General features: G+C 39.5%; 5 protein-coding genes and 1 pseudogene across 6 annotated transcripts; 3 read left to right on the plus strand and 3 right to left on the minus strand.

The window, feature by feature from the left end:
- Positions 1 to 357: 357 nt before the first annotated feature.
- LOC137779925 (adenosine kinase-like) lies at positions 358 to 6,858 on the plus strand. 2 transcript variants are annotated; one of them, XM_068568174.1, is made up of 11 exons: positions 358 to 517; positions 2,495 to 2,569; positions 3,909 to 3,962; positions 4,951 to 5,029; positions 5,169 to 5,341; positions 5,432 to 5,540; positions 5,738 to 5,908; positions 6,029 to 6,064; positions 6,170 to 6,284; positions 6,401 to 6,487; positions 6,571 to 6,858. In XM_068568174.1, the coding sequence occupies exons 1-11, from the start codon at positions 426 to 428 to the stop codon at positions 6,693 to 6,695; spliced, it is 1,116 nt and encodes a 371-aa protein (XP_068424275.1). In that variant the 5' UTR covers positions 358 to 425; the 3' UTR covers positions 6,696 to 6,858. The 2 variants fall into 2 exon arrangements, with proteins under 2 accessions (XP_068424275.1, XP_068424276.1); XM_068568175.1 differs by lacking the exon at positions 358 to 517 and adding an exon at positions 1,299 to 1,395.
- LOC137779926 (dual specificity phosphatase 29) lies at positions 3,881 to 10,813 on the minus strand. The gene is made up of 5 exons (XM_068568176.1): positions 10,570 to 10,813; positions 9,937 to 10,124; positions 9,637 to 9,860; positions 9,293 to 9,522; positions 3,881 to 4,018 (listed from the first exon to the last, which is right to left on the minus strand). Exons 2-4 carry the CDS (start codon positions 10,113 to 10,115, stop codon positions 9,299 to 9,301), a joined length of 627 nt encoding a protein of 208 aa, XP_068424277.1. The 5' UTR covers positions 10,116 to 10,124; positions 10,570 to 10,813; the 3' UTR covers positions 3,881 to 4,018; positions 9,293 to 9,298.
- A 2,040-nt stretch (positions 10,814 to 12,853) lies between these two features.
- On the minus strand, positions 12,854 to 14,819 carry LOC137780235 (dual specificity protein phosphatase 13A-like). Its single transcript, XM_068568684.1, has 5 exons — positions 14,726 to 14,819; positions 14,463 to 14,634; positions 13,946 to 14,116; positions 13,551 to 13,768; positions 12,854 to 13,469 (listed from the first exon to the last, which is right to left on the minus strand). The coding sequence occupies exons 3-5, from the start codon at positions 14,062 to 14,064 to the stop codon at positions 13,258 to 13,260; spliced, it is 549 nt and encodes a 182-aa protein (XP_068424785.1). The 5' UTR covers positions 14,065 to 14,116; positions 14,463 to 14,634; positions 14,726 to 14,819; the 3' UTR covers positions 12,854 to 13,257.
- On the minus strand, positions 14,454 to 16,490 carry LOC137779805 (dual specificity protein phosphatase 13A pseudogene; annotated as a pseudogene).
- Positions 15,572 to 21,416, plus strand: LOC137780234 (sphingomyelin synthase-related protein 1-like). The gene is made up of 6 exons (XM_068568683.1): positions 15,572 to 15,658; positions 18,039 to 18,656; positions 18,756 to 18,851; positions 18,982 to 19,099; positions 19,268 to 19,418; positions 20,133 to 21,416. The coding sequence occupies exons 2-6, from the start codon at positions 18,043 to 18,045 to the stop codon at positions 20,435 to 20,437; spliced, it is 1,284 nt and encodes a 427-aa protein (XP_068424784.1). The 5' UTR covers positions 15,572 to 15,658; positions 18,039 to 18,042; the 3' UTR covers positions 20,438 to 21,416.
- A 578-nt stretch (positions 21,417 to 21,994) lies between these two features.
- msmb (microseminoprotein beta) lies at positions 21,995 to 23,656 on the plus strand. Its single transcript, XM_068568643.1, has 4 exons — positions 21,995 to 22,071; positions 22,621 to 22,726; positions 22,991 to 23,093; positions 23,502 to 23,656. Exons 1-4 carry the CDS (start codon positions 22,069 to 22,071, stop codon positions 23,620 to 23,622), a joined length of 333 nt encoding a protein of 110 aa, XP_068424744.1. The 5' UTR covers positions 21,995 to 22,068; the 3' UTR covers positions 23,623 to 23,656.
- Positions 23,657 to 24,109: the final 453 nt, after the last annotated feature.

Raw genomic sequence — 24,109 nt, forward strand, 5'->3', positions numbered from 1 at the left:
TGTATTTAAAATACGTTGCTGGATAATCACTGGTTCAGTACAGTACTGAAGTGATCTATTTAACCTATTGATTAAAGTTAGCAATTTGATTTAATTCCTACTGTTATCAGTTGTACTGTAATTAATTAAAGTTAGTTCCAAAAAGGAACGTTTGCATTTAGTAATGGTGGAAAAACTTACACGGTAAAGTCTTTATACCAGAAGTTTTATGATTTCCTTCTGTATCATATTCAGGAGCACTTAAAACGTACGCGACCACGTCTCCAGGAAAATAATAAACGAAGAGCGTTGATTGGCTGGGCTCTGTGCGCGTCACGCGGCCGGGGAGGCAACGGCTGCCTGCAAGGGTTTCACAAGTCTTCTCTCTGAGCGCGACCGCGTTTTCACACCGGTTAAGGTGATCGCAACGTGCCCGACAGTCAGCCATGGCTTCTGAAGAACCCAAAGCAAAGAAACAAAAACTGTCAGAGGAGAAGAAGACAGAGTCTCCGACCAAAAAGACTCCTGCAAAACTAAGGTGACCGAAAGTTTAAAAAATAAATAAACTGCCTCCCTGCGGTGCGAGGAGACGCGACCCTCCTAATTAATGTGCGCACTAATCTGCGCTAATCTTTAGTTTGACTTGTAGCGTTAAATGTATCCTGAACAATGTGTTCAGGATACATGAATGCGTGTGTAACTTGTGAGGAAGGTTGAACATTGTGAGTTTCTTTCCACCATTAGCTAAACGTCTGCATGAACTAGCACGCCGAGTTAGAGGTAGCCAACGATAAGGGGCCTTTGAAGTACCGCCACTGAGCTAACGCTTAGTTTAGCGACCATAAGGGGGCAAGGAAGTACTTTGACTGATCGGCACACTCCGAGCCAAGCATTAGCTCCGCTTCCTGCTGTAGCGATGATAAACGCATTGCCATGCAGTACCAGCTCTCTAAACAATGCATTGCGAAGTAGTCACATGGTCGTGAATGTGCAATGTTATGCATTTTTCATCCTGCCTGAATAAATCTGACAATGGCATCACTTAGCTATTTCCTCTATTATGACTGAAACCCGCTGTGTCTGGTATCTCGGCCGCGACCATCAGCACACTTCTCACGGTGTAATCTAGCTTCAAAGGAGTGAGAGGATTGTGGCTAGAGTGCGGGACAAACCAATCGCCAGACAGAGACCGACTGCTCTGGCCCTTCCTTCTCTAGATGTCTCCAATCAGTCGGCCCCGAGTAGGAGGAGCCGTTGTTGCGAGTGAAATCGATCTTCACGCACACTGAGGTGAAATTCAGAAGTTTTTGAGTGCTTAGCTCTTTCTGAGCCGGTTTTAGGTTGCTCAACAGGTCTGTCAGTGTCTATCTGATACACAGAGAGAGAGAGAGAGAGAGAGACCATGTCTTCTACAAGGTAAGCGCACGTTGACTAAGGACATTTATCTAAAGGCGGATGTAATTGGCTGCCCCAAGCCCAGTAATCATCCACTGCATATTGAAAGATGCATGTGATGTGGGAAATGATAGTCAGGGTGTGAACATGTGCTTGAAAGATGCATTTTCTGTTTTCCAGTCAGAAGAACCCATCTGCTTGATTACATCCCCTACTGTTTTTTTCAAAAGACATTCGTCCATGTTGCTTTTTTTCTGCTTCAGTAAATCTTGTTCTCAGAGGAGTGTATGTATAAAAAATGAAATGCTTGATGGGGAAAATATTATCGCTCATGTGGACGTGACATATGGCACGGTCTGTGAGACATGCTCTGTCTTGGTTTTATTGTGGCGACATCAAGAACTAGCGTTCAGGGGTGATGACGAGTGCACATTATTAACATGCTTCCAGAAACTCTTGGTGCTTTTGCAGTGTTGCACATCAAATATTTAGTATTTGTTGTTTATATGATAATAATACAATTTGCAAAGACGCGTGTTACCTGAGACGAGCTCATGTGGGGCTGGTGTGTTGACACAAAGAGCGTACTGCTGTGCTGTTTTAAAATGATGTTATTTGGCATCACAGGACTATGAATTGCACCCCTGTGTTCAGTTGTTTGCCCTAGCAGAGAACGGACTGTACAGACACACGCAGCCTACAGCTGTCCCGATGTTGCCTTGCTCTGCATGTCATAACATGGTTACATGCATGACTAACTGGGTCCTCACCACTGCAACGTCTTGGATGTTTCAAAACTGTAATGTGACATTTCTGCTTCCTGTCTCTGTGAAAATGGAAGGTCTTTAGTCATGTGATGGAAGTCACATGGAAACAAAAGAGTGTTTTTTTTTTTGCAAATGAGCGGTCCGTCCTGGAATAAAAATCCAGCTCATTCAGTGAACTGACCAAACATGAAATTTACCTTTCTACACCGTGTTGGATGACTGTCTGCTCTCCTATAAAGCTAGAATTAATGTTTAAAAAAATACTTTTGTTACACATAAATGAAAAAGGAAGATAGTATAAGCAAAGCAATGTAGAACTTTTTAGTTTAAATGTGTTGTCTTTTGTGTTTCAGCCCTAATTCACTCTATGGGATGGGAAACCCCTTACTGGACATCAGTGCAGTTGTGGACAAAGACTTCTTGGACAAGTAAGTTAATACATTTATCATCCATTTTGTGTCAGCTAAAGAAAGTGCTCTCATCTTGTAGTCTTTGACTACAAGAATTATAAAGGGAACTAAATACTAACAAATATTTACATTCTTTTATTTTGATGTTGAGTTCATTTCTTTTATTCTTTTTTAAACAAGGAGCCTAAATCCATCTTTTTGTTTGCTATATAATCTCCATGAAGCAGAGTCCAGATCAGATCATGTGAAATATAGATGTTTGGTGTCAGTGAGGTCACTCCAGTGACAGGCTGACCATCATAGAAAGAGGTATTATGATGTAATTTAATCAATGGAGATACAAGATAAGCAGTATATGAGAGAGCAGAGCACAGGAAACTGCAAAGTTGACTGATCAACATCAGCAGAGCTGTATCTCCCACATATATGTATGTATGTATGTATGTATGTATATATATATATATATATATATATATATATATATATATATATATATATATATATATATACTGAAATGAGTGCGTCATTACATTATAGTGAGTTGATGTGTTTGTTCTAGTTGGTAGTAATCGTCTATCAATGACTAACATCAAACTGTGGCTAAGCCTTAAAAGTTATCAGAGCACAAAATTAATCCCAATGACTCAACAATTCACTTTTTCCTATTTGAATTTAGAATTTATAGATTAAATTTGCTTAAGTATTTTATAATTAACCGTGTATTCTTTGAAATAGTGGGAGCCATCAGTGGAAACCTACACAATCAGAGTAGCAGTTTTCTGGTTTGTCCGAGCTTTGTCACACCAAGTTGACCAGGGCAAAGGGCTCCTCGGGGTTACAGCTCAGAGTCCTCTCTCAAACCCCCAGCATAAACTCCAGGATTAGAGCTAAACCAACCAACCACAGTTCTAATTCAGTCACATAGAATAAAGCAGGTCTAAAGCTTCACCTTGATCCCTAACCTACCTTTGTTGTTCGAGGAACTGGACTCTTTTGTTGTTTTATTTTTACTTAAGTGACCAACCTATTGATTTAGACTGAGTAGTACTAATAAAGGCACTTTCACAGAGGTACTCAAGTCCTTTGCTTATGAATTATTTATGTATTTATTCACATTTTACAAAGGAAGGAACAACCCTTTTGGCAGCACCACCATTGTGTCTGAAATGCTTACCCACATAAACATAAACGAAGGGTATTATGTGTGTGTTTTTTATTTTTAACAATATTCTGGAGTTGTGGATGAAATAAAACCGGACAGTGTTTGAGTTAAAACGACAAGTTTAATGTAGCATACTTTACAGATGTCTTGAAGAAACTAATGCCTCTTTTTTTCTTCTTCTTTCATTATCTGCAGGTACTCTCTGAAAGCCAATGACCAGATCCTGGCAGAGGACAAACACAAAGCACTGTGCGTAACTCCGATATTGCAAAATTTCTTTCTTCGTGTCGGCAGTGGTTTTTAGTCTGTGCAGGGAGAAAACAAATGCGTCTGAATTCATACAGTTTGTTCCTCTCAGTTCCGGAGCAGAGCAGTCGCAACAGGCAAACACCAGAAATCGCCACTATTGACCTCGGTATCTTTCTAGACGACCAATGGTAGAGCAGCAGACTGTCTGAGCCAATAGCAAACAAGGACACTTCACCTCCCTGGGTCTCTGAGACAGAAGCCAGAAAGCAAACATTTAACAGGAGATAAGAGAGTCATGCATAACCATCTGTAAGGATTAAACTGATGTATTCTGACTCTCCACTAGAGTATAACTGGGACACTTTGCACCCACTGAAGACGGTTACATCTCTGTATATGAATTATAGTCGAGAAGATTTGTACTTGTGACTCCCAACTTGAGTCAGAATTGCTGTCAGTAGCTGAATGAGCTCAGGCTGGGTTAATATAGAAGCCCTAGGCCACTTGTTATGCATGAAGGTGCAAGTCCAAACAGGTTTTTCCTGTCCACATTGTTGTTTCTACTTCAGGTAAAGAGAAAGATACATAAGTGACAAAACAGACTTAAAGTGCGAATATACAATAGAGGCTCCATGTCTCCATGTTAAGTATTCACCTTTTTAAAGCAGACTAATTCATAAGCTAATGCTTTGCTTCTGATGGTTGTAGCTCAATATTTTAATCTCATCAAATTTTCTGCAAGAAAACAAATTTGCCGTATTTCCCAAATGTTACCCTTAGTCCTGCATACAACTATTACCCGACGAATCGGGCCACTCCTTTTACAAATAGACAAAGATCCGTCACTACTCAAAAACAAGTTCTGCATCTGTTCTAGCACTTAGCCAGCCACACAAATAAAGATATTGTAGGTGAACGAGAAGTGAACCAACTTTATGTATTTTATAATATATATTTATATATGTTTACATGTTTTTTCTGCGTATAGATTTGAGGAGATAGTAAAGAAGTTTGAAGTTGAATACCATGCTGGAGGAGCCACGCAGAACTCCATAAAGATTGCTCAGGTCAGTCATGTACTTGAAAACTCACCAACATCCTGTTCTGTTGTTACATCTATGCTCCGTGAAATCTTAATGCAAATGTTGACCTCAGTGAGTAGAGTTAATCAACTGATGCTAATCAGAGCTGTTTTGCTGTGTGTAGTGGATGATCCAAGAACCCCACAATGTAGGAACGTTCTTTGGCTGCATTGGCAAAGACAAGTTTGGAGATATCCTGAAGCAGAAGGCGGAGGAGGCCCACATCGATGCTCACTACTACGAGCAAGAAGAGGAGCCCACAGGGACATGTGCTGCATGCATCACCGGAGATAACAGGTGGGTAATTATTATTATAAGCGCGTGTTGATTAATTATAATCTCGTCTGTCTGTAATTCTTTGTCTTTTTTATTGTTTTCTCCTCTCAGGTCTCTGGTAGCTAACCTAGCTGCTGCTAACTGTTATAAGAAGGACAAGCATCTCGACCTGGAAGAAAACTGGAAGCTGGTGGAAAAAGCTAAAGTGTACTATATTGCTGTAAGTAGTCGTTACCAAACGAATAGATGGTGTGACGTCCCGTTTGCTTCTGATATTGGGAAACCTTAAGTGAACCCACAGGGGAATGTCCGGACATTCTGGTGAAGTCTCTATTTACGACGTCATGTGATTCATTAGAGCCCATCAGGATATAAAAAGCAGATCGGTCTTGACCCAATGTCACCGTTTGCTTCCAGGGTTTCTTCCTGACCGTCTCGTTGGAGTCCATGCTGAAAGTGGCGAAACACGCATCGGAAAATAATAAGCTGTTTTGCCTGAACCTCTCCGCGCCCTTCATCTGTCAGTTCTTCAAGAATAACCTCATGCAGGTTATGCCCTACGTTGATGTGCTGTTCGGCAATGAGACCGTAAGCTAGATTTTCACTATACTCTACAAATTGGCAGCATGTTCTTGTGGAGTGCTTTGTGTCCACCAGATGTTTAGCATGTATTTCTGTACAAAACAATCTTGTATTTTTGTTCTTCAGGAGGCGGCAGCTTTTGCTAAAGAGCAAGACTTCGAGGTGAGTGGACTGATAGTGTCTTTTGGCGTTTGTAGATGATTCGTGCTGCATTTTTTTTATGTCTGCATTGTCAACTGGTTATGTTAATGTGCAATATGTCTGTAGACCGAGGACATAAAGGAAATTGCCAAGAAAGCCCAGGCTCTTCCCAAAGTCAACAAAAAGAGACAGAGGATTGTGGTGTTGACCCAAGGGAAGGATGAAACTGTTATGGGCCTCAGTAAGATTTCCTATTTTTTGTCTTTTTCTTTCCTTATGTTACTCTTGTTTCCCTGTCTCTTATTATTGTTAAAGCTTTACTGCAGACATATAATTATTCTTAACGTACCTGTTCAGGTGACAAGCTCGAGACATTCCCTGTACTGAAGATTGACCCCAAGAACATTGTTGACACAATTGGTGCAGGCGATGCCTTTGTAGGAGGTAAGATTGTCCCCTGTTTTCATTTGTTACATATCTAGCTGTCTTTGTGTTTTCTGTTAAAATATTTCCTCTCTGCGTTTCAGGTTTTCTGTCTGAGCTGGTCCAGGACAAACCAATGGATCAGTGCATAAAAGCGGCACACTACGCGGCTAACGAAATTGTCAGACGAGCAGGTTGCACCTTCCCAGAAAAACCTGACTTCAACTAAGGGATTCCCAGACAACTCCATCCGCCTAAAACCTCATTCTCATCCTGCCAAACACAACTCTGACCGATAGCAAATACTATCATCCTGTCTAAGTTGTTTTTTTAATTCACCCACACATCATTTCCTTCCAATTGTTAGTTGGGTTTCTACTGACAACTGTGCCTGTAAAAAAATTTTTTTTAAATATATTTATGTAAAAAAAATTTTTTAATATATTTATGTAAAAAAAATATGTATTTATGTAAAAACATATTTTTTTATATATTTATGTAAAAAAAAATTTTTTTATATATATATATGTAAAAACATTTTTTTTATATATGCGTAAAAAAATATGTATATATATGTATGTATATATATGTATATATATGTATGTGTATATATATGTATATGTATGTGTATATATATGTATACATATGTATATATATATGTATGTGTATATATATATATATGTATGTGTATATATGTGTATATGTATGTGTATATATATGTATACATATGTATATATATGTGTATATATGTATACATATGTATATATGTATATGTATATATATATGTGTATATATAAATGTATATGTATATATATATATGTGTATATATAAATGTATATGTATATATATATATATATATGTGTATATATAAATGTATATATGTATATGTGTGTGTATATATATATATATGTGTGTAAAAAAATATATTTTTTTACATATATATATATCTATAGATATAGATATATCTCTCTATCTATAGATATATCTATCTATCTATATATAGAGAGATATATCTATATCAATATGGATATATAGATATATATCTATATATATGTGTATGTAAAAAAATATATTTTATACAGGCACAGTTGTCAGTAGAAACCCAACTAACAATTATATTGTTAGTTGGATTATAAATATACATTTTTATATATATATATATATATATATATATATATATATATATATTTACATTACATTACCATACGGGCTGTGATCATTTTGCTCTTCACAGACGATCTATAGGAAATCATACTTTTAGGGACATTTTTTTCTCTTTCTAAATGTCTGTTGGCTATCTGCCAGCGTTTGGCTACACTGACGCCCATCAGACTCTGCGAGCGCTTGTGTTCTCACAAGTCTTGTTTTTTTTTCCCTTGGAGACACAATCAAAGCACAAGTAGTAATTCCACAATGAAGGACAATTTATACAAACCAAGGACTGATGAAAACAATATAAGCTTTTGAATACTGCATTGAAATGTACAGTAGTGATTCGTTTTAGGTACATTTTTTAAAATTAATTATTCCTGATTTGTACTTGTTTAGATTTATTTTCACGTGCCAGTTATGACACCAAAGGCTTTTTTTTACACTTTTAAATGTGTCAAAGCCTCTGCCTAGTAATTCCTGTGCTGACCGTTAAATATCAGCTTCACTGTGTCAACATCACACTGTTTTTTTAGGCAGGTGCTTCTAGTCACATGCCCTTTCCCTTCCTTTCTCTGTAAATGTTTGCAGAAGCCGACTGGTGTTGTATGAACCTGCATCTGTCTGTACAGGGTAACTTGCAAACGAGATTAGTGATAGGCAACTGGTGGGGTTAAACATGGACAACCGGCATCTTTCAAAATCATGTAAGGAAATATGATGCATGTGAATGTTTTGTCAGAGTATTACAGGTAATCAAACAGACCTTTTCATCTTCTGCTAATTTATCTCCTGAGTTAGTGGCATGTGTTCTTTGTGGGTCTATGTTTGAAACAAATGAAGAAACGAATCAAGACCATGAGTTAAAGTCGGCCTCAGTCTAAACATTTCAAACCATCTGCATTTTCCTGAGTTTGTAGTATGTTGTGTTCTGCACAACATCGAATACTTGAATATAGATGTAGTCAAAATATTTTATGAGGTATGTTTTCTGATTTAGTTATTTTGGAATGTGTTTTAGTATTATCCCACTTTTCATTTCTTGTTGTATGTTCAAATACACCATTGAGCCTTAAGTAACACTTTATTCCTGATCTCAATTGCACTCAAGTTGCCCATCTTTGTGCTGAACTGGCATGCCTACAAATAAAATGTCCCAACAATCTAACATTTTTTTTCCAAGTGTATTTTGTTAGTTTTTATTCTTAACCCCTGAAAGGTTCTAAAAAAAAAAGAAAAAAAAGATGGGTAGATAGTTTACATGGTTAGAAAGCTATCTACTCAATAGATTGCGGATTAAACCAATGAACAAAGATGAAGTTGCTTTAAATCCGCTTTTAAACCAATGAACAAACATTAAGTTGCTACAAAGATGAAGTTGCTTTAAATCCGCTCTAGCTTGTTGCACAGTCTATAATGTCATGACTTACTATGTGTGCCTCACTCTGTCTGTTCTTACACTTTTCCCGCACTACATTTTGGAGATGTTGACATAATCCCTCACTGTTACATAACTAAGCCGGTAGGACGCCCCATTCTTCAATGTTACCTTTGAACTTTGAGACTATAGCGTGACACAGTTATGAAAAACAAGACAGAGTTTATTTATACAATAGACGCAGAAACATAAAGAACGTTTTTGTATACCTGAGATGTTTAAATACAGTGATTGCCTACCTATCACTATTTGTGTTGCGTCTCTGTTTTTTGTCTCAGCCTCTCCTCTTGCAACGTGATGTCCAGGGCTCTGAGCTGTTTCAAAAAGCCATGATTGGGAAGGATGCAGCGCCGCTGTCGCACATGCTCAATAGCATCCACCACAGTTAAGCTGTGTTCCATCATCAGGTATGCCAAGACCAGAGCCGCCGACCTGCTCCGACCCATCACACAGTGCACCAGCACCTTGTCTAGAACAAAATGAAGTAAAGATGGATGGGTTCATTAGAAACAGAGAGGCTTTCAGACTTCTTCTCCGGAGAATGCTCTCTTTTAAAAGCTTTGATTTCTTCCAGGACTCTTACTTTGTGGGTGACTGAGCGCCTCATGGAGGAACTGGGTTGCAGAGCAGAAGTACTGAGAGATATTAAAGGTGGGTTTGTCATCAGCCTCCACACCAAAGTACTGGATGTCCACGTCAGTGTAGTAATCAGCACCAGTGAGTACGTTATTCCACTTCCCCTCTGCTGCATTAAGGACATGTGTAATACCCAGGTCCCTCAAGCCAGGCCGCTCCAGAGCTGTTTTCCTGTTTTCATGTGACACAGACTCAGTCTGAAGCTGTCTTTAGAACCACAAAACCATCTTTGAGTGCGTTTACTCACTCATCCCCGATGTAGACGCTGGGCCAGACCTGGTTGACATGTGCATACAAAGCCCCGGTGCCGGTCCAGAACAGCTGCTCCAGGTCTAATGTTCCCGGTGTTATGTAGTCACTGTCTGGGTCCACCCGCACCGCTGTGTAGGGGTTCCTGCTTCTGGACTTCACCGCACAGGAGGACATAGTTCACCTCTGCCGCCCAGAAAACACACACACATGCACACACACCCCTGAACTTAATCAAAAGCAACATTTCTGCACATTGTTAAGCTATGAAGATTTCAACTTTTAAACACCAGGGATATTTGTATATACAGTCTGAGAGCTGCAACCATCTGTCAATTAATAATTATTATATTTACAGGAAATGAATCTGTTTCTATAGCTATTAACCAATATTAAATTCAGTGGTTCCTGCCTCTAAAATGTGAACACCGGCATTGGTTTTCTTTTTGAGATTAAACTGGTATTTCTTAGTCAGGCAAAACAAGACACTTCCAGGAAAACAGTGTTGTGATGTTCCAAGACAAACTAAAGCTGGCTAGTCAAGTGTGTGTTACGCTTATGATATTGGCTTATAAAAGACAAAAGTACACTGACAGCTTATTAAAGTACTATGCAGAGAAAAAGTGCTTACCTCTTTCTTATAACTGTTTAAAGCTTTAAATCCGTTCCTGAGCAGGATCGCAGACCAGCACCTCAACTTTTCCTCAGTGGATACGTGTGAACTGTGTGTGTGCGTGTGCGTGTGTGCGTGTGTGTGTGTGTGTGTGTGTGTGCACGCATGTGTGTGTAAGTGTAGGTGTGTGCGTGTGTGTGTGTGTGTCCACAGAGACCTCGATTTACAGTAAGCATGAAGGCTAAACTACAGATCTGGAATGGTAACTGCTCCGTCAGGCTCTGTCTTCAAGATGATATTTTTAGGCAGCTGGGCTACAACACCTGACCTCAACAACGTCACACACGGACACATACAAACAGACCCGTTCTATAGCCTTCAGAATAGGATATGCGTCCTCTAATGTGACAGTGATTACTTTCCATTACCCTGTATTGGAAATAGAAAACACTGAATCATAAGAAACAAATAAAAAGTGTGTTTAGTTAGAGTGACATGTTGCTTTATCATCATTGCAGCAATGTCAATCATGTGTGACAGGTGTGAGGAGAGTTATTTCTGGAGACCCAAAACTGAAAGCATTCAGTTATTATATTCGACTGATTGTTGTTGGGGCAGAGATAATAAATGAGACTTCTTCTTGTGACAGATGACACAGAGATGGCATTTCCATTTGTCAGATTTGATTGTTGTTACACAAAATGTGGATTCAAATTAAACAGGTGGGAGACAAGGGTGAAAGGGCAATGATCCATCATGATGTGTCAGCGTGGTCCTCCGCTGTGATCTGTGGACTGAGGCTCAGCTCCAACTGCCTCGCCTGCTCCAGAAAGTCCAGAGTTGGGTCCAATGTTCAGACGCACAGCGACGATGGCCTCAGCTACCGTCATCGATACATACGCATATGGCACAGTGCACACCTTCTCTGGAAGATACATATTTGAGACCACTTTTACAAAATAGTTTGTCAAATTTGTCATTAGACCAAATAGGAAAGGACCTTTATAACATAATAGCATTAAAAGATGTCTCTGTTCTATTTCAGTCAACTCTAAAAGTTTGAAAGTCATCTGAAACTGAAGCAGCTGAATAGAACTCAACCACAATTAATTGTCTTATGTACACCTTTTCTTTTTTGTTAGGTTGATGTTGATGTAAATTGGGGGCGGAGCCAGGATTGTGGGGTTGGTGAGTAGCATTTACAATGTGACTTATGCCCAGACTGTGGAGAGCACCCTCGTCTCGAGCCGCCACCCTGAAACCCAATCACACATTCACTTCTGTGTGATTGAAGGATGTTTATATGTGTGGTATGTGGGCATGTTATTGTGCGTGAACCTACTTGTTGCCTATGTAAAAGTTATTGTTAGTTTTGGACATGTCCTGTAGGTCGTCTGTCTGCCAACAGGAACTCCTGCAGCTGTGAGACAGACGGAGGTTCAAACGGTGGATCCCTAAGAGACATACTGGCATGCCCACATGCATGAAAAGCACAGACTAAGTGTTAACTTCTCACAATGACCTCTTAAAAACCTTGATGCAATCAATCCTCTTCTGTGGTAAAGCAAGAGAGAACAGACTGAGCAAACACACTTTTAAATTAAATATCTCCAAACTAACCTATTTTCACTCTGAATCGTTCAACTTTATTATCTGTATTCACTTTATAAGTTGGACTGGAGAGAAATGTTTTTTTCAATTCCTCTGTTTGGTAATGTCAAGAAAATGACAATAAACTGACTTTGACTTTCACAAACTCCTCTCCTCCTGTGCTCGCTTATTTTTCTCTTTATACATGCATGTCTTCTCACGATTGTTTCCTTTTATAACTCTGTAATCACACACTCGTTGGTGGCAAAACATCCTGCAGAATGCAGCAGTTCAAGCACTTTAAAACATGTTTAAATGTATTTTTACAAATGTCTTTTGCCAACGTTACCAATGTAAACTTTAACATTAGCTCACTTGCTAAGTTTCCATGAGTGTTATGTAATACACCACTGCTCTGTATGTCTTCATGTTGCAGAGTAATGAGCCTGCGACTCAAAATAAATATGATCAAGGCTGTGTATAACATTGTTAACGATTTAAGCTTTTGTTGTGTTGACATCATAGGCTACTGAAATATTTAGCATAAATCAAACATGAAAGTTATGCTCCGTGCATTCTATAGTTTTCTATAGTATTACTGTGTTTTTGATCAAAGAAGACATGAGTTTGTTAATATGAAATGATTTGGCTGAAAAAAAACAAGTCTTAACCTTATTTAGCAAACTGTTGTCTGTTTTGTCAAAATGTTGCAATGAGCATAGTTTAAATTAAAATTAAACATATTAAAAAACCATGTTTACCATACATTCTATATCCATCCAGCCAGAATATTTCCATGAAATATCAAAACAATAACACGTTTTAATGGTTGTTCACAAAGACACGAGTCAAAGTAAAGTAAAGGTGTATTTACAAAGCTTGTGAACATGCAAGACAACAACGAGGTAACATTTGAATACAATTTAAAGATAGAAACAAACTTCTGAGAAATATGACTAAAATAATTACAATATTTCACAACACCATTGTGCTGCACTCAGAGGTTAAACTCGACACATGAAAAGAGAGAGAGGTTTCATTCTTAGGTCGCTCTCTCTCTTTCCATGTCTCTCAAAAATGTAAGGTGTTCAGAGGAGGTGAACAAAGAGAGAGATGTCAGAGAAGAGGACACAACCGACGTCTGAGTGTCAGCTGTTCGTCCAGCTTGAGGAGGAGAGACAGGAAATTCCGGTTGGGATAAATGGCTCGCTTTTGGACGACATGCCTCAGAGCATCCCTGAGCGGGAGACGCTGCCGCAACATGAAGTAGGCTAGGACCAACGTGGCCGATCGGCTCATGCCCATGATGCAATGCACCAACACCTTTCCTGCAGAGCAGGATGGCGAATGAGAGAGGAAATAGAACACCAAAGTTGTAAACATTTGGCTTTTACTTTCATATACTTTACCATCTTTGCTCTTCAGGGCTTTATGTATAAAGTCAGCGGCAAGTTTTAAGTAGTGACTGAGATCAAAGTGCTCTGAATCCTCTGCTGGGATGCCAAAGTAAACGCAGGTGTTCCCATAAAAGCTCTGGTCACCGATGCTGCCCTGCTTGGAGTGTGCAGCATTCAGGACATGAGTGATGCCAAGTTTATCTAATTTCTTTCTATTCTGTGCAATGGCCCTGGAACACACACAAAACAGAGAAGAATCAATTGAATAAAGAGGAAAGGTGTCAATGAATGATGTTAAGAAGCAGTTACATAGATTCAGTCCTTTAACAAGCTCATAAAACAGACCAATTTCTCTCTTGGACAACTCATAACGATTTCTTCAACAACTATAAACACAAGACACTCACACATTTCCTATGTAGAGGTTCGGCCAGACTTCATCCACTGGCGTGAGCTCAATTGTGCACAAATCCAAGATGAGCTCTAGTTCTTTAATAAGCACCAGGTCTTGGTTGCTCCGTGACATTCTGTCCTGGCTCCTCCAACAGACTGTTTGTGTCCACCTTCACCACCAGAGTCTGCAGCTCAGTGAGGGACGAGAGCAGGTGGTTGTTTTAATGCTGCTTGCCTCTAAAATTAGCTCCCTGTGTTCAGTGGGTTCTCTCCAGAGTTATTTAATGTTGCTGTTGCACTAAAAAAGGAAAGACAAGGACTTTCTCTGTTTATACTGAGGTCACATTATAAGGACAAAGGAGGGGACGGGTGGACACAAGTGAACTGTTTAGCGTAAACATGGTACAAATGGAGGCAGTTTTCGCATGGTGTGAATGAGGGCATTTGGTTGGGGCACTGACTTTTGGAGACTAAGGGAGAACAATTCTATGGATTTATTACAGGGTTGCTCGTCACTTTGTTTTATTTCACCTCATTCAGCCCTTCGTCTGGCAGTCTTTGCTCGCAGGAAACCTCTGTTTGGGAAAATCTTTCTGTTGCACACAGCGTGTCGAGGACAGAAGACTGAGCTGGTGATGAATCATCGGGTAGGCCAGGACCAACGTAGCCGAGTGACTCACACCCACAGCCCAGCCCACCATCCCTGGACGTCATAAAAGAGACAAACAAAGACAGTAAAAAAAACACAGGCAACCCAACAGTAATTGAAAAAGATGTGTGGAAGCTTACGGTACCTCCTGGTCTCAAAGCCTGGTGGATGAACTCAGCAGCAGGGTGGAACAAAAGGTGAAAGGTCAAATGTTGGCAGATCGTTGACTGGGACAGTAGTATCTTACCGTGGTTACATAAAAGTCTTCACTGTCCTGACAGCACAGCTTTCCAGCTGCCAGAGCCCCAGCTGGTTATGAGACATACACCTGACACAAATTTCACATTTAAAGCATGTCCCCCAGATACAGGTTGGGTCACACCTCATCTCCGTGGTGACAGGAGCGTGGAGCTAGTAACGCCTCCAGCTCCTGGAGAGATGGGGTCTTCCACATCCTCTTTGAATCCTCTGTTGTGCACCTTTCTTTCTCTTCTGGGTCTGTGTCGCGAACGTGTCTTTGCTCAGAGTCTCGTGCGTCACATCTCATCTCAGAGAACAGTTGTGTGAACTTGTCATCTCCAAGTTTACAGTGCGTAAACTTGGAGATGACAAGTTCACACTGTTAACACTGACACTGTTTGTTCCTTGCTGCTGTGTTTTGCCTTTGCGTTGGTTTCTGCAGCCTCTGTCATAAACAGGTGGTGCAGTTTTGGCTCATACTCACAGTCAAGCTCTCACCTGTAGAAGTGTGGTTGTAATTACATTACTGCTTTGAAACCCGCTGCTTGTATTTGTGTTGTCAAATATAAATCACTTAGTCTATGAAATCCACCTTTTTTTGTTATTCAAAGAAACAAAACTTGGAAACAGATCCGCGTTTTACCTAAACATGGCCAGCAGGTGGCAGTGTGCTTTCAGCCACCCTGCACTCGCGCACCAGCTCTTCTTTTCTGGTGTTGTTTATTATTGTCTCTTCCTGTTTAGTGTTGCTTAGTTGTCAGAAGCATGTTGGCCATGAACTACCCCAGAGAGACAGCTCATCCACTCCCTCTGCCAGCACAGTGACACTGGATCTATGGTAAGAGAGGCAACTATCTTCTTTTAAAGTTAGTTTGAAGCTACTACATGTACTTCCTGTGTCTTGTTTCTTCTCATGTCTACCTTTTCTTGTTGTTGTCTTAGTGTAAAAAAAAAAAAAAAGTGTTTAAACTGTTCCACAACAACATAGACATGTGATTGAATCGAGTTATTATCATGCTGAAATGTAGCAGTCTGACGTTTCTTTGTGGAGCTGTGGTGAACAGACTATGAGCCCTTTGTCAAGTTCTCTCTCTCTCTCTCTCTCTCTCTCTCTCTCTCTCTCTCTCTCTCTCTCTCTCTCTCTCACATACACACACACACACACATACACACACACTGAAGGGCTTTCTCTTTTAGCTGTGTGTCACTGCTCACTGGGTCTCACTGTAAGCCAGAACTAAACTAGCTGACATGGCACTTATGAATCCCCAAGTAAAGCCTCAGGCAGAGGAGCTGCAGGATGCTGCCAGTAAAATCTAGAGCCCGGTTAATAATAACTTATACCTCTGCGAGGGAACACAGAAACAGCTCGCCAAGTGAGTTACTTGAAGTTTCAGACATGAATATTGTATATTGATCAGTGGATTAGCTGAATTTGACTGCCCTGTATCCTCTGCATTATTGAGGGGACGCAACTAAGTTAAATTGGTGTGATGATCTTTAGGAGATGATTGACAAAATGTTCTATCCTGATGCTTTTGAAACAGTGTGTCGCAATCAATATTGTGACGTAATATTATGTGTCACTGTTAATCCAAAGGTGACACTCTCAAGAAAAAAATGAGTAATACGTCACAGTTTGCAGTGAAACAGTGTTTTACCTTACTCATTGTAACCTTTAAGACTATAATACATGTTTCAGGTGTTTGATGTCACTGCAGCTGATGTTTTTGCTCTTGTATCACAAAACTGACAATGTTTTGAATCAAGTTTTTATTCAATTTAGTAGATATGTATTATTTAGTAATGTAAGACAAGTTTATTTGTATAGCAGATTTCAACAACAAGGCGATTCAAAGTGCTTCACATAAAACCAATAAAAGCATCAAAACATAATGCATAAGAAAATAACAACTACAAACAATTAAGAACATTAAAACATTTAAAAACAGTCAAAAAGCAAATAATAGAATACAAGTTGCAGTTTAAGAAATAAAATGTAGTGAGATGCAGAGATTGATTAAAATCCTTGAATCTGGTTCAATTAAAGGCAACAGCAAACAGACAAGTCTTTAATCTGCATTAAAGATTGAAGACTTTTCTGTAGACTGTTATTGTTGAAGTCATTTTTCATTTGATGGTTCAGGCTTTTGAAAATATAAGGATGATAGCTGCAACTAATTATTTCACTCTTTATCGATACATTTTACTCACTTTTTTTTCACTCGGTGATTAATCAGTTTACAACAAAAAAAAATAAAAATGAGAAAATTTGAAGCCATAAATGGTTTAATTGATGATCAGACTGTTTTTTTGTTTTGTTTCAATTCTAGTAAAGTTGAACTGTTTTTCTTGTTTTACTTTACAGTAAACTGAATATTTTTTGGTTTTGGACTGTTGGTCGGACAAAAACAGGCAACTTTGGGATGTGAATTTATCCCAAGACCAAACGAATAATAGTTTCTTTGAGGAAATAATCATTAGTTTCAGCCCAAAAACTTGACTAGTTTCCAGATCCAGTAAATCATCACAGAGGAGACTAGTTTGTAATCTTGCTCACACAATTACTGCAACTGTTTAAATCACCAGCTGTGAAAATACTGCCTCCTTTATGATATCTCATCATAGTAGTATTGGTTGATAAGTACAACACCTCCCTACAAACGGTCTCATGTTTGAGTGACAGCTGAAAGCTGCTTACTTGAATAATTTTAAGTCTGTATCTGCTGTCCAGTCAGCAGATTATCGCTCATGTTCACCTGTGAACAGTCGTGTTGGTGACGCCGTGCAGACCTTTGGAGCAGTCGGGAGGACACAGCGATCTGAATGAATGTTTCCTTATCAGAGGGTCAAAGAGTAGAGGAGAAGAAGAGTGTTTGATCAGCACCTCGAGTGTGTCTGTGGGAGAGGAACTTGGTTTTCTTAGTGGATGGTTTGTGACTTTAATAGTATTATTGTTATGAAATAACACGTATGGAAACACAATGAAAACATATGACTTATAAACTTAATAAACAGACATTTGACATTTGAAGACGTCCCCTTGACTTTTGATAGACTAAACAACAAGTTGATTAAACTGCAGGACTGGCTGTGACAAAGACAGTGATGAAATGAGGTGAAAATACAGCGGAGCAAGAAGCGCTGCTCCTTTATCAGATTGGTGGATCTTCGTCGAGCCCTACATGACTTAACACTGTTTGTGTCTGTCTCTGCAGTGGTATGGCAACATCAGAGGACAGTGTGAGTTCCTGGAGCTGTAAGCAGGTGGCCCGGTGGCTGCAGGAAGAAGGTTTCGGGGAGTATGTGGAGTTATTGTGTGACCAGCACCGCCTGGACGGCCCCAGCCTGCTGTCTCTGACTGAAGCCGACCTGCGAGGGCCTCCGTTGGGCCTCTCTGTGCTCGGAGACATCAAGAGGCTGATCATAGCCCTTTGCCGGCTCCAGAGACGGAACCAGACCCAGCTGGAGGAGCTGGGTCTCTGGCCTTCAAACAGTCCCTCTGGCGGGCTCTCGCTGGGGACCACAGGGGGCGAGTGGAGCTGCGACAGAGCTGACAGGAGGTACAACGGAGGTGATCACTTAAGTAACGGGACTGAGCTGAGGTTGAGGAACGGTGACCGATCTGGATACAATTCTGCGTGTCATGTACACACCAACGGGAGGTATAGGCAGCACCTGGCTGGCCGATTGGACCCAGAGGTGTGGAAGACGATTATGAGTGGCATATATGTCTTCTTTGTGTTTGGATTCACTTCTTTTGTCATGGTCATCGTACATGAGCGTGTCCCAGACATGAGGACATACCCACCGCTGCCCGATATATTTCTGGACAGGTAAAAACACATGTATCCAATGCATATTGGGCAGACTCCAGAGGTCATTTGCACTCATATCTAATCAGTACACTGATACACATGTTGTACTCTTGACAGTGTTCCTAGAATCCCTTGGGCTTTTGTAATGGCTGAAGCCTGTGGCCTCATCCTGTGTTACATGTGTCTGCTGGTCCTGCTCCTCCACAAACACAGGTAGTCCACCGTTGCAGCTTTTCCCACTGCTGATACACTCTGCTATAATAATACATGAATCATCTTAATGCATGTAGGTTTAAAAAGTGCTGTGCAAGGAATGCTTTGTGAACGCTTGTCTCTATTTCAGGTCCATCATCTTCAGACGCTTGTGTTCCTTGTTGGGAACTGTGTTTTTGCTCCGCTGCTGCACCATGTTCGTCACGTCGCTCTCTGTTCCAGGGCAGCACCTGAAGTGTGCCAGCAAGGTGGGAAGCACTCGTGAGATGATTTGCTCGTTTCCCACTAACTCTTGTTGCTATTGGCAATGTTACAGTTTATTCTTGACTCAGCATTCCCACTGTGATAACTGATGAACAGCTGCCAGTTTGTGCCACAGCATGACTGATAAAGATTGTTTTTTGTTTGTTCCTCAGACGTACGGGGATTCCTGGGGAAAGATCCAGAGGGCGCTACTGATCTGGAGTGGATGTGGGATGACGCTGACAGGCGTCCAAACGTGTGGAGACTACATGTTCAGTGGACACACTGTTGTCATCACTCTGCTCAACTTTTTTGTGACTGAATGTGAGCGTCAACACTTTAGTTTGCCTTCAAAATGTTTGACTTTAGAGAATTTCAGTTCAATTAAATGACATTGTATTTGGATATATTACAAATTGCAAATTTGCCTCACAGGGCTTTACAATTTTCTACGACATATGACATCCTTTGTCTTTTCTTATTGTTAACTAATAACAAATAATGTTTTAGTTCTTCTCTCATTGCTTTCTGACTGGCTTTGTTTGACTGTGACTCTCAGATTCAAGACCTTTGGTTCTGTTTTGTGAGGATGCTTTAAATGTATAGTTCTATATAAAAAAATAAGTGCTCAGTTATTTCCATTAACAGCTGGGCACTGTAGTTTGCAGTAAACATTTCTCCAACAGGATTGGGAACTATTTTTTAGAATAATGGTGCATTTACAGTAGCACAATGATCGAATCAAAATGAAAAGTTCATTATAATGCGGGAACATCACCCTCTGCAACAATGCGGCTCACTGATGTGTTTTAATATGTTTTGGTTGACATAAGCTGTGTAAGACTTTAAGTACTAAGAGTACTAAAGTGTTGGCCACTACTTTCAGCCATGGATAACTACGTATTTGCTTTGCTCGTCAGTATTTACAGCAGCAGGACGGAGTAGCTTGTGTTCAGCCTCCATGTTTGTTCTACATCAGTCTTTGGTTGATTTTGGGATTTGTTATATTTATTCTCGAATGATTCCTTTTTCTTGCAGACACCCCTCGAACCTGGCATCTAATCCACACCATCTCCTGGGTGTTGAACCTGTTTGGGATTTTCTTCATCCTGGCGGCCCACGAGCACTACTCCATCGACGTGTTCATCGCGTTCTACATCACCACTCGCCTCTTCCTCTACTACCACACATTAGCCAACACCCGTGCGTACCAGCAGAGCCGGAGAGCACGCATTTGGTTCCCCATGTTCTCCTTCTTTGAGTGCAATGTGAACGGACCTGTCCCCAACCAGTACCACTGGCCCTTCAGCAAACCTGCATTCATGAAAACTCTGATTGGATAGAGGAAACTGCAATGTGCGTGGACTGCAAGACTAACGGCTGAAAGAGAAATGATACTTGATATGCTGCTTCTTATCTTTGGATGGTTATAAGTTTATTACTTGGGAGTTTTTTCCCCTCAATTGTATGAATGGATGAGGTTGTTTTTTTTTTTTTATTACAAAAGTTAGATGAGAAGATCGAACCCATTCTCATCTGGTCTCAATCTTCTCATCTATGAGTAGTATGAGAAAGTGTATTTCCCAAAATGTCGAACAATTCCTTTTAAATTGAATTGCACAGTACTGCCATTTGACACAAGATATTTAGGTTGTTATGAGGCGCAGGAGCATAGCATGTTCTGAGGGATTTGTTTTCCTTTAATTAATCACTTTAGTTGTTCATGTTCCACTTTGGGGATGTTTAAGTTTCATGGTTAAGTTTGATGATGTAGTTTTGTTGCAAAGAGATTGAACACTTGTGAGATTCACTACTAACAAAAGAGGAAGTTGTTTCTTTTGATGTGCATCAGGAAAAACACTTCCAGTTGTCTGCTGAAAGAGCTCTTTTTATTCACTGTTTTCTTTCATTTACACTTTTAGGGTGAACTCTACAGCTTTGTTTTATTTGGTAATGTCACCATTGGGATTGTGCCGCTTCCTACATTCAGTTAAACTCAACCAAATATCAAAGAATTTATTATAATGTTTAATTTCATCAATTGGCCCTTGGAATAATTGTGTTTTTATCCTTCTTTTTTTTAACGTATCGTTAATTTTGAAATGAAGAGATGGATTTTGTTGAGGCTTTATTGTCCAGAGTTTTCCTCTGTTGCGCAGTACAAAGAGTGGCTTTTTGGATCACAAAAGTTCCAAAGTGTATTGTTTACGACGGCATGGTTAATCCAAACTAAAGCTTTTTAATAATTGTTTACAATTCATGGTTTTATTTGTAATGCAAGTGATCTATCTCTGCCTTTTGGCTCAGCAATAAAAGTTTACAGATAAGTTTACATAATGTTTTTATATGTTAGGCTGTTTCCTTGGTTGCTTTTTAAAAAATGTAATTTTTGCATTTGTTGAATAAAATCAAGTGTGAATGTTATTAAAAAACAATTCTGAATTCTTGTGAGTTTGTTGAACTCAAGATAATATCTATGAGGGAAAATTATTCAGTAAGGCGTTCCTCAATGTCAATATTACCATCATGCTTTTCTTCCGCACCTTAAAACAAATATCTAATAACAACTTCTATTTAAAAATTATCAATAAAGATATGAAAGGGTGCACACCTATAGCAATACAGGTTTACAGAACATTTTTATATTTTAAGCTGTTTCTTTGCATTTGTTGAATAAATTAATACATAATAAATGTTATTAGAAAAATCCACATTTCTTATCAGTTTACAAAACTCAACACAGTATCTTTACGTAAAAAGGATTCAGTGAGGTGTGCCCTTAATGTCAATATTAGCGTCACGCTTTTCTTCGGCTCCTTAAAAACAAATATTTGATACCACCCAAATGCTATTCAAATAGTTTTATTAAAGGTATGCAGGGTGGAACACCTTAGTATAAAGCCTCCAATAGAGAGTTCTCACTCAGATTATCTTCCTCTCGATCATCTTTCTATTGACAGGATCACACCTGAAGATGGTATGTAATTTATACCTTACAATTAGAAAACCATGAACATCAAGTTCTTGGGAATCTTTTATTTCAAGTATTGTATTGTCGTTGAACTGCTAAATAGCTACTGATAGATCTATTACACCTTTCAGACATTATTGCTGTCAGAACGTGCTTTATATTTTACGACCAATATTTAATTAAATTTGAGTGCACAGCTGAGCTTTACAGTTGCTTTTAAATTCCTGCAGGATTACGTTTTAGTCTCACTGCACCATTTAAGATGTTATTATTCATATTATTGTTTATAGCAGAAGTCATAGTGATGGTAAAAGATCAATCAGCAAGTAAAGTCAGATATGGTACATTAATCAAATAATATCAACGGAGATTCCTCTTCACATACTTGATCATTACACACTTGTAAATACTGCAGATTAGGTACAAAACATTTTCATTAAAATAACTTAAATGAATTTAATGTTTTCTCTTGATTTTGTTTACAATACTATCTTGTGCAGACTAAATTACACAAATGCAGTATGTTTACAGATGTCTTATATTTCCCTCTTTCAGGCTTCTTTCCGTGTTTTTGTTTGTCTGCTGGGACTGGTTGTCTTGTGTGACTCTGCATGCTACTTCCAGAAGTTAGTGGTGAAAGATCTGAACAACCCTCCCAAAGGTGAGTCAATAACATTTGGAAGAGACACAAGACAACAACAGTGTGGCAGCTCCTAGTCCTTCTTCATCTATGTCCATGTCCATCACGAGAGGACAGCCTCAACCGGTTGTGTGTTTGCTCAACACCTGCCAGTTGACTCAACACTTATCATACACACCTATGAACACATTGATTCACACAGATTGACTCACTACCACAATTTTATCAGAGCTTGAAAAGTGTCTCAATGTTTTTTCTTAACTGCAGTTTTGTTTCTTTACTTAGAGTGTGTGGACAAGGATGGAAAGCAGCATGGTTTTGGCTCTGAATGGGTCAGAGACTGCATGGCGTGCTCTTGCACGAGCGAGGGCTTGAGCTGCTGTAGCATGTAAGCTGTTCATGCACTTATTTAAACCATTACACCTTTTATTTCTAAAAAATCCTCCAGTCTATTAGGCACTGTTGGTAAATGACTGGACAAGGGAGGAGAGCTAAACCTGATGACCATCATATGTCGATGTTCTTAAACACTTGTCACACATTATGGCAAATTAAAATTGTGTGTATATTCTGTGTTTTAGCTACTAGCTTGTCATATGTAGAGGACGGCATCAGTTGTTACTTGCCTTCTGAAAGTGCACATTTCTTGCAAAGAAAGTCTGACATAAAACAACATTGAAGTGAAAAATAAAACACAATCCATTGCTCTCACACAGAATAAAGTCTCCCATAATACGTTGTGTACAATCACTAAGTTGTGCTCTTGGTGTAATGTTGGTTTCTTTTTGTCTCTCAGGATCCCTGCTCTATCCACAGTCGATATCCCTGATGAATGTGAGATGGTTGTAAATAAGGAGACTTGCACTGCCAAAATGTTGTTGAAGTCAGACACGACCAAAGAGTGTAACCTGATGTGAACACACAATAAAGTACATATTCAGGAAAACTGAACTTCAAACTTGTCAGCGGTCTTTTTTATGATTCATATTTTATTAAAAACTTTAGGGTGTGTACATAAAGTATGGATCACCATTAAACACAGACTAATCAATCTCTGTCTTGCGCGACATGTTTTGAAGGCTTTTGAAAATAAAGATAAAACCCTAAAACTTGCTCGGCTCTGTTCCTCCTTGCCTGTTTTGTGTCTCTTCAACAGCACTTACAGCAGGTGTCATTTTTGGCATGTAATTGAATAAAACCACCACTGTGTGACAGCACAGCCCAGTGCTCAGAGGGTCTCTGGCACCCAAAGGTCTTTAACAGCCCAATTCAAGCAACCAGCGCCTGTTGTCTCTGACAGAGACCTTGTGGTGGTTGTGATGTTCAGCTCCTCAGCTCCAACTCTCATCTCTGTGGATTTACATCTGTCCAGAGTGTCGTTTCCTTTGTCATCTTGGCATCACA

This window comes from Clinocottus analis, unplaced genomic scaffold (genome assembly GCF_023055335.1).
Source record: "Clinocottus analis isolate CAN_PGR_092001 unplaced genomic scaffold, fCliAna1.0.p SCAF_8, whole genome shotgun sequence".
Taxonomy (NCBI): domain Eukaryota; kingdom Metazoa; phylum Chordata; class Actinopteri; order Perciformes; family Cottidae; genus Clinocottus; species Clinocottus analis.

Bases quoted from the DNA above. Each gene is read 5' to 3' on its own strand.
- LOC137779925 (XM_068568174.1), top strand. From the start codon at position 426: ATGGCTTCTGAAGAACCCAAAGCAAAGAAACAAAAACTGTCAGAGGAG. The intron at 5,030-5,168 runs GTCAGTCATGTA...TGCTGTGTGTAG, and splicing joins ACTCCATAAAGATTGCTCAG to TGGATGATCCAAGAACCCCA. The intron at 6,285-6,400 runs GTAAGATTTCCT...GTACCTGTTCAG, and splicing joins TGAAACTGTTATGGGCCTCA to GTGACAAGCTCGAGACATTC.
- LOC137779926 (XM_068568176.1), bottom strand. From the start codon at position 10,115: ATGTCCTCCTGTGCGGTGAAGTCCAGAAGCAGGAACCCCTACACAGCG. The intron at 9,861-9,936 runs GTGAGTAAACGC...ACATGAAAACAG, and splicing joins AGCGTCTACATCGGGGATGA to GAAAACAGCTCTGGAGCGGC. The intron at 9,523-9,636 runs GTAAGAGTCCTG...ATTTTGTTCTAG, and splicing joins GGCGCTCAGTCACCCACAAA to ACAAGGTGCTGGTGCACTGT.
- LOC137780235 (XM_068568684.1), bottom strand. From the start codon at position 14,064: ATGTCACGGAGCAACCAAGACCTGGTGCTTATTAAAGAACTAGAGCTC. The intron at 13,769-13,945 runs GTGAGTGTCTTG...TGTGTGTTCCAG, and splicing joins AACCTCTACATAGGAAATGT to GGCCATTGCACAGAATAGAA. The intron at 13,470-13,550 runs GTAAAGTATATG...CCTGCTCTGCAG, and splicing joins AGCCCTGAAGAGCAAAGATG to GAAAGGTGTTGGTGCATTGC.
- LOC137780234 (XM_068568683.1), top strand. From the start codon at position 18,043: ATGGCAACATCAGAGGACAGTGTGAGTTCCTGGAGCTGTAAGCAGGTG. The intron at 18,852-18,981 runs GTAGTCCACCGT...TCTCTATTTCAG, and splicing joins CTGCTCCTCCACAAACACAG to GTCCATCATCTTCAGACGCT. The intron at 19,419-20,132 runs GTGAGCGTCAAC...TTTTTCTTGCAG, and splicing joins CAACTTTTTTGTGACTGAAT to ACACCCCTCGAACCTGGCAT.
- msmb (XM_068568643.1), top strand. The intron at 22,727-22,990 runs GTGAGTCAATAA...TTCTTTACTTAG, and splicing joins TCTGAACAACCCTCCCAAAG to AGTGTGTGGACAAGGATGGA. The intron at 23,094-23,501 runs GTAAGCTGTTCA...TTTGTCTCTCAG, and splicing joins GGCTTGAGCTGCTGTAGCAT to GATCCCTGCTCTATCCACAG.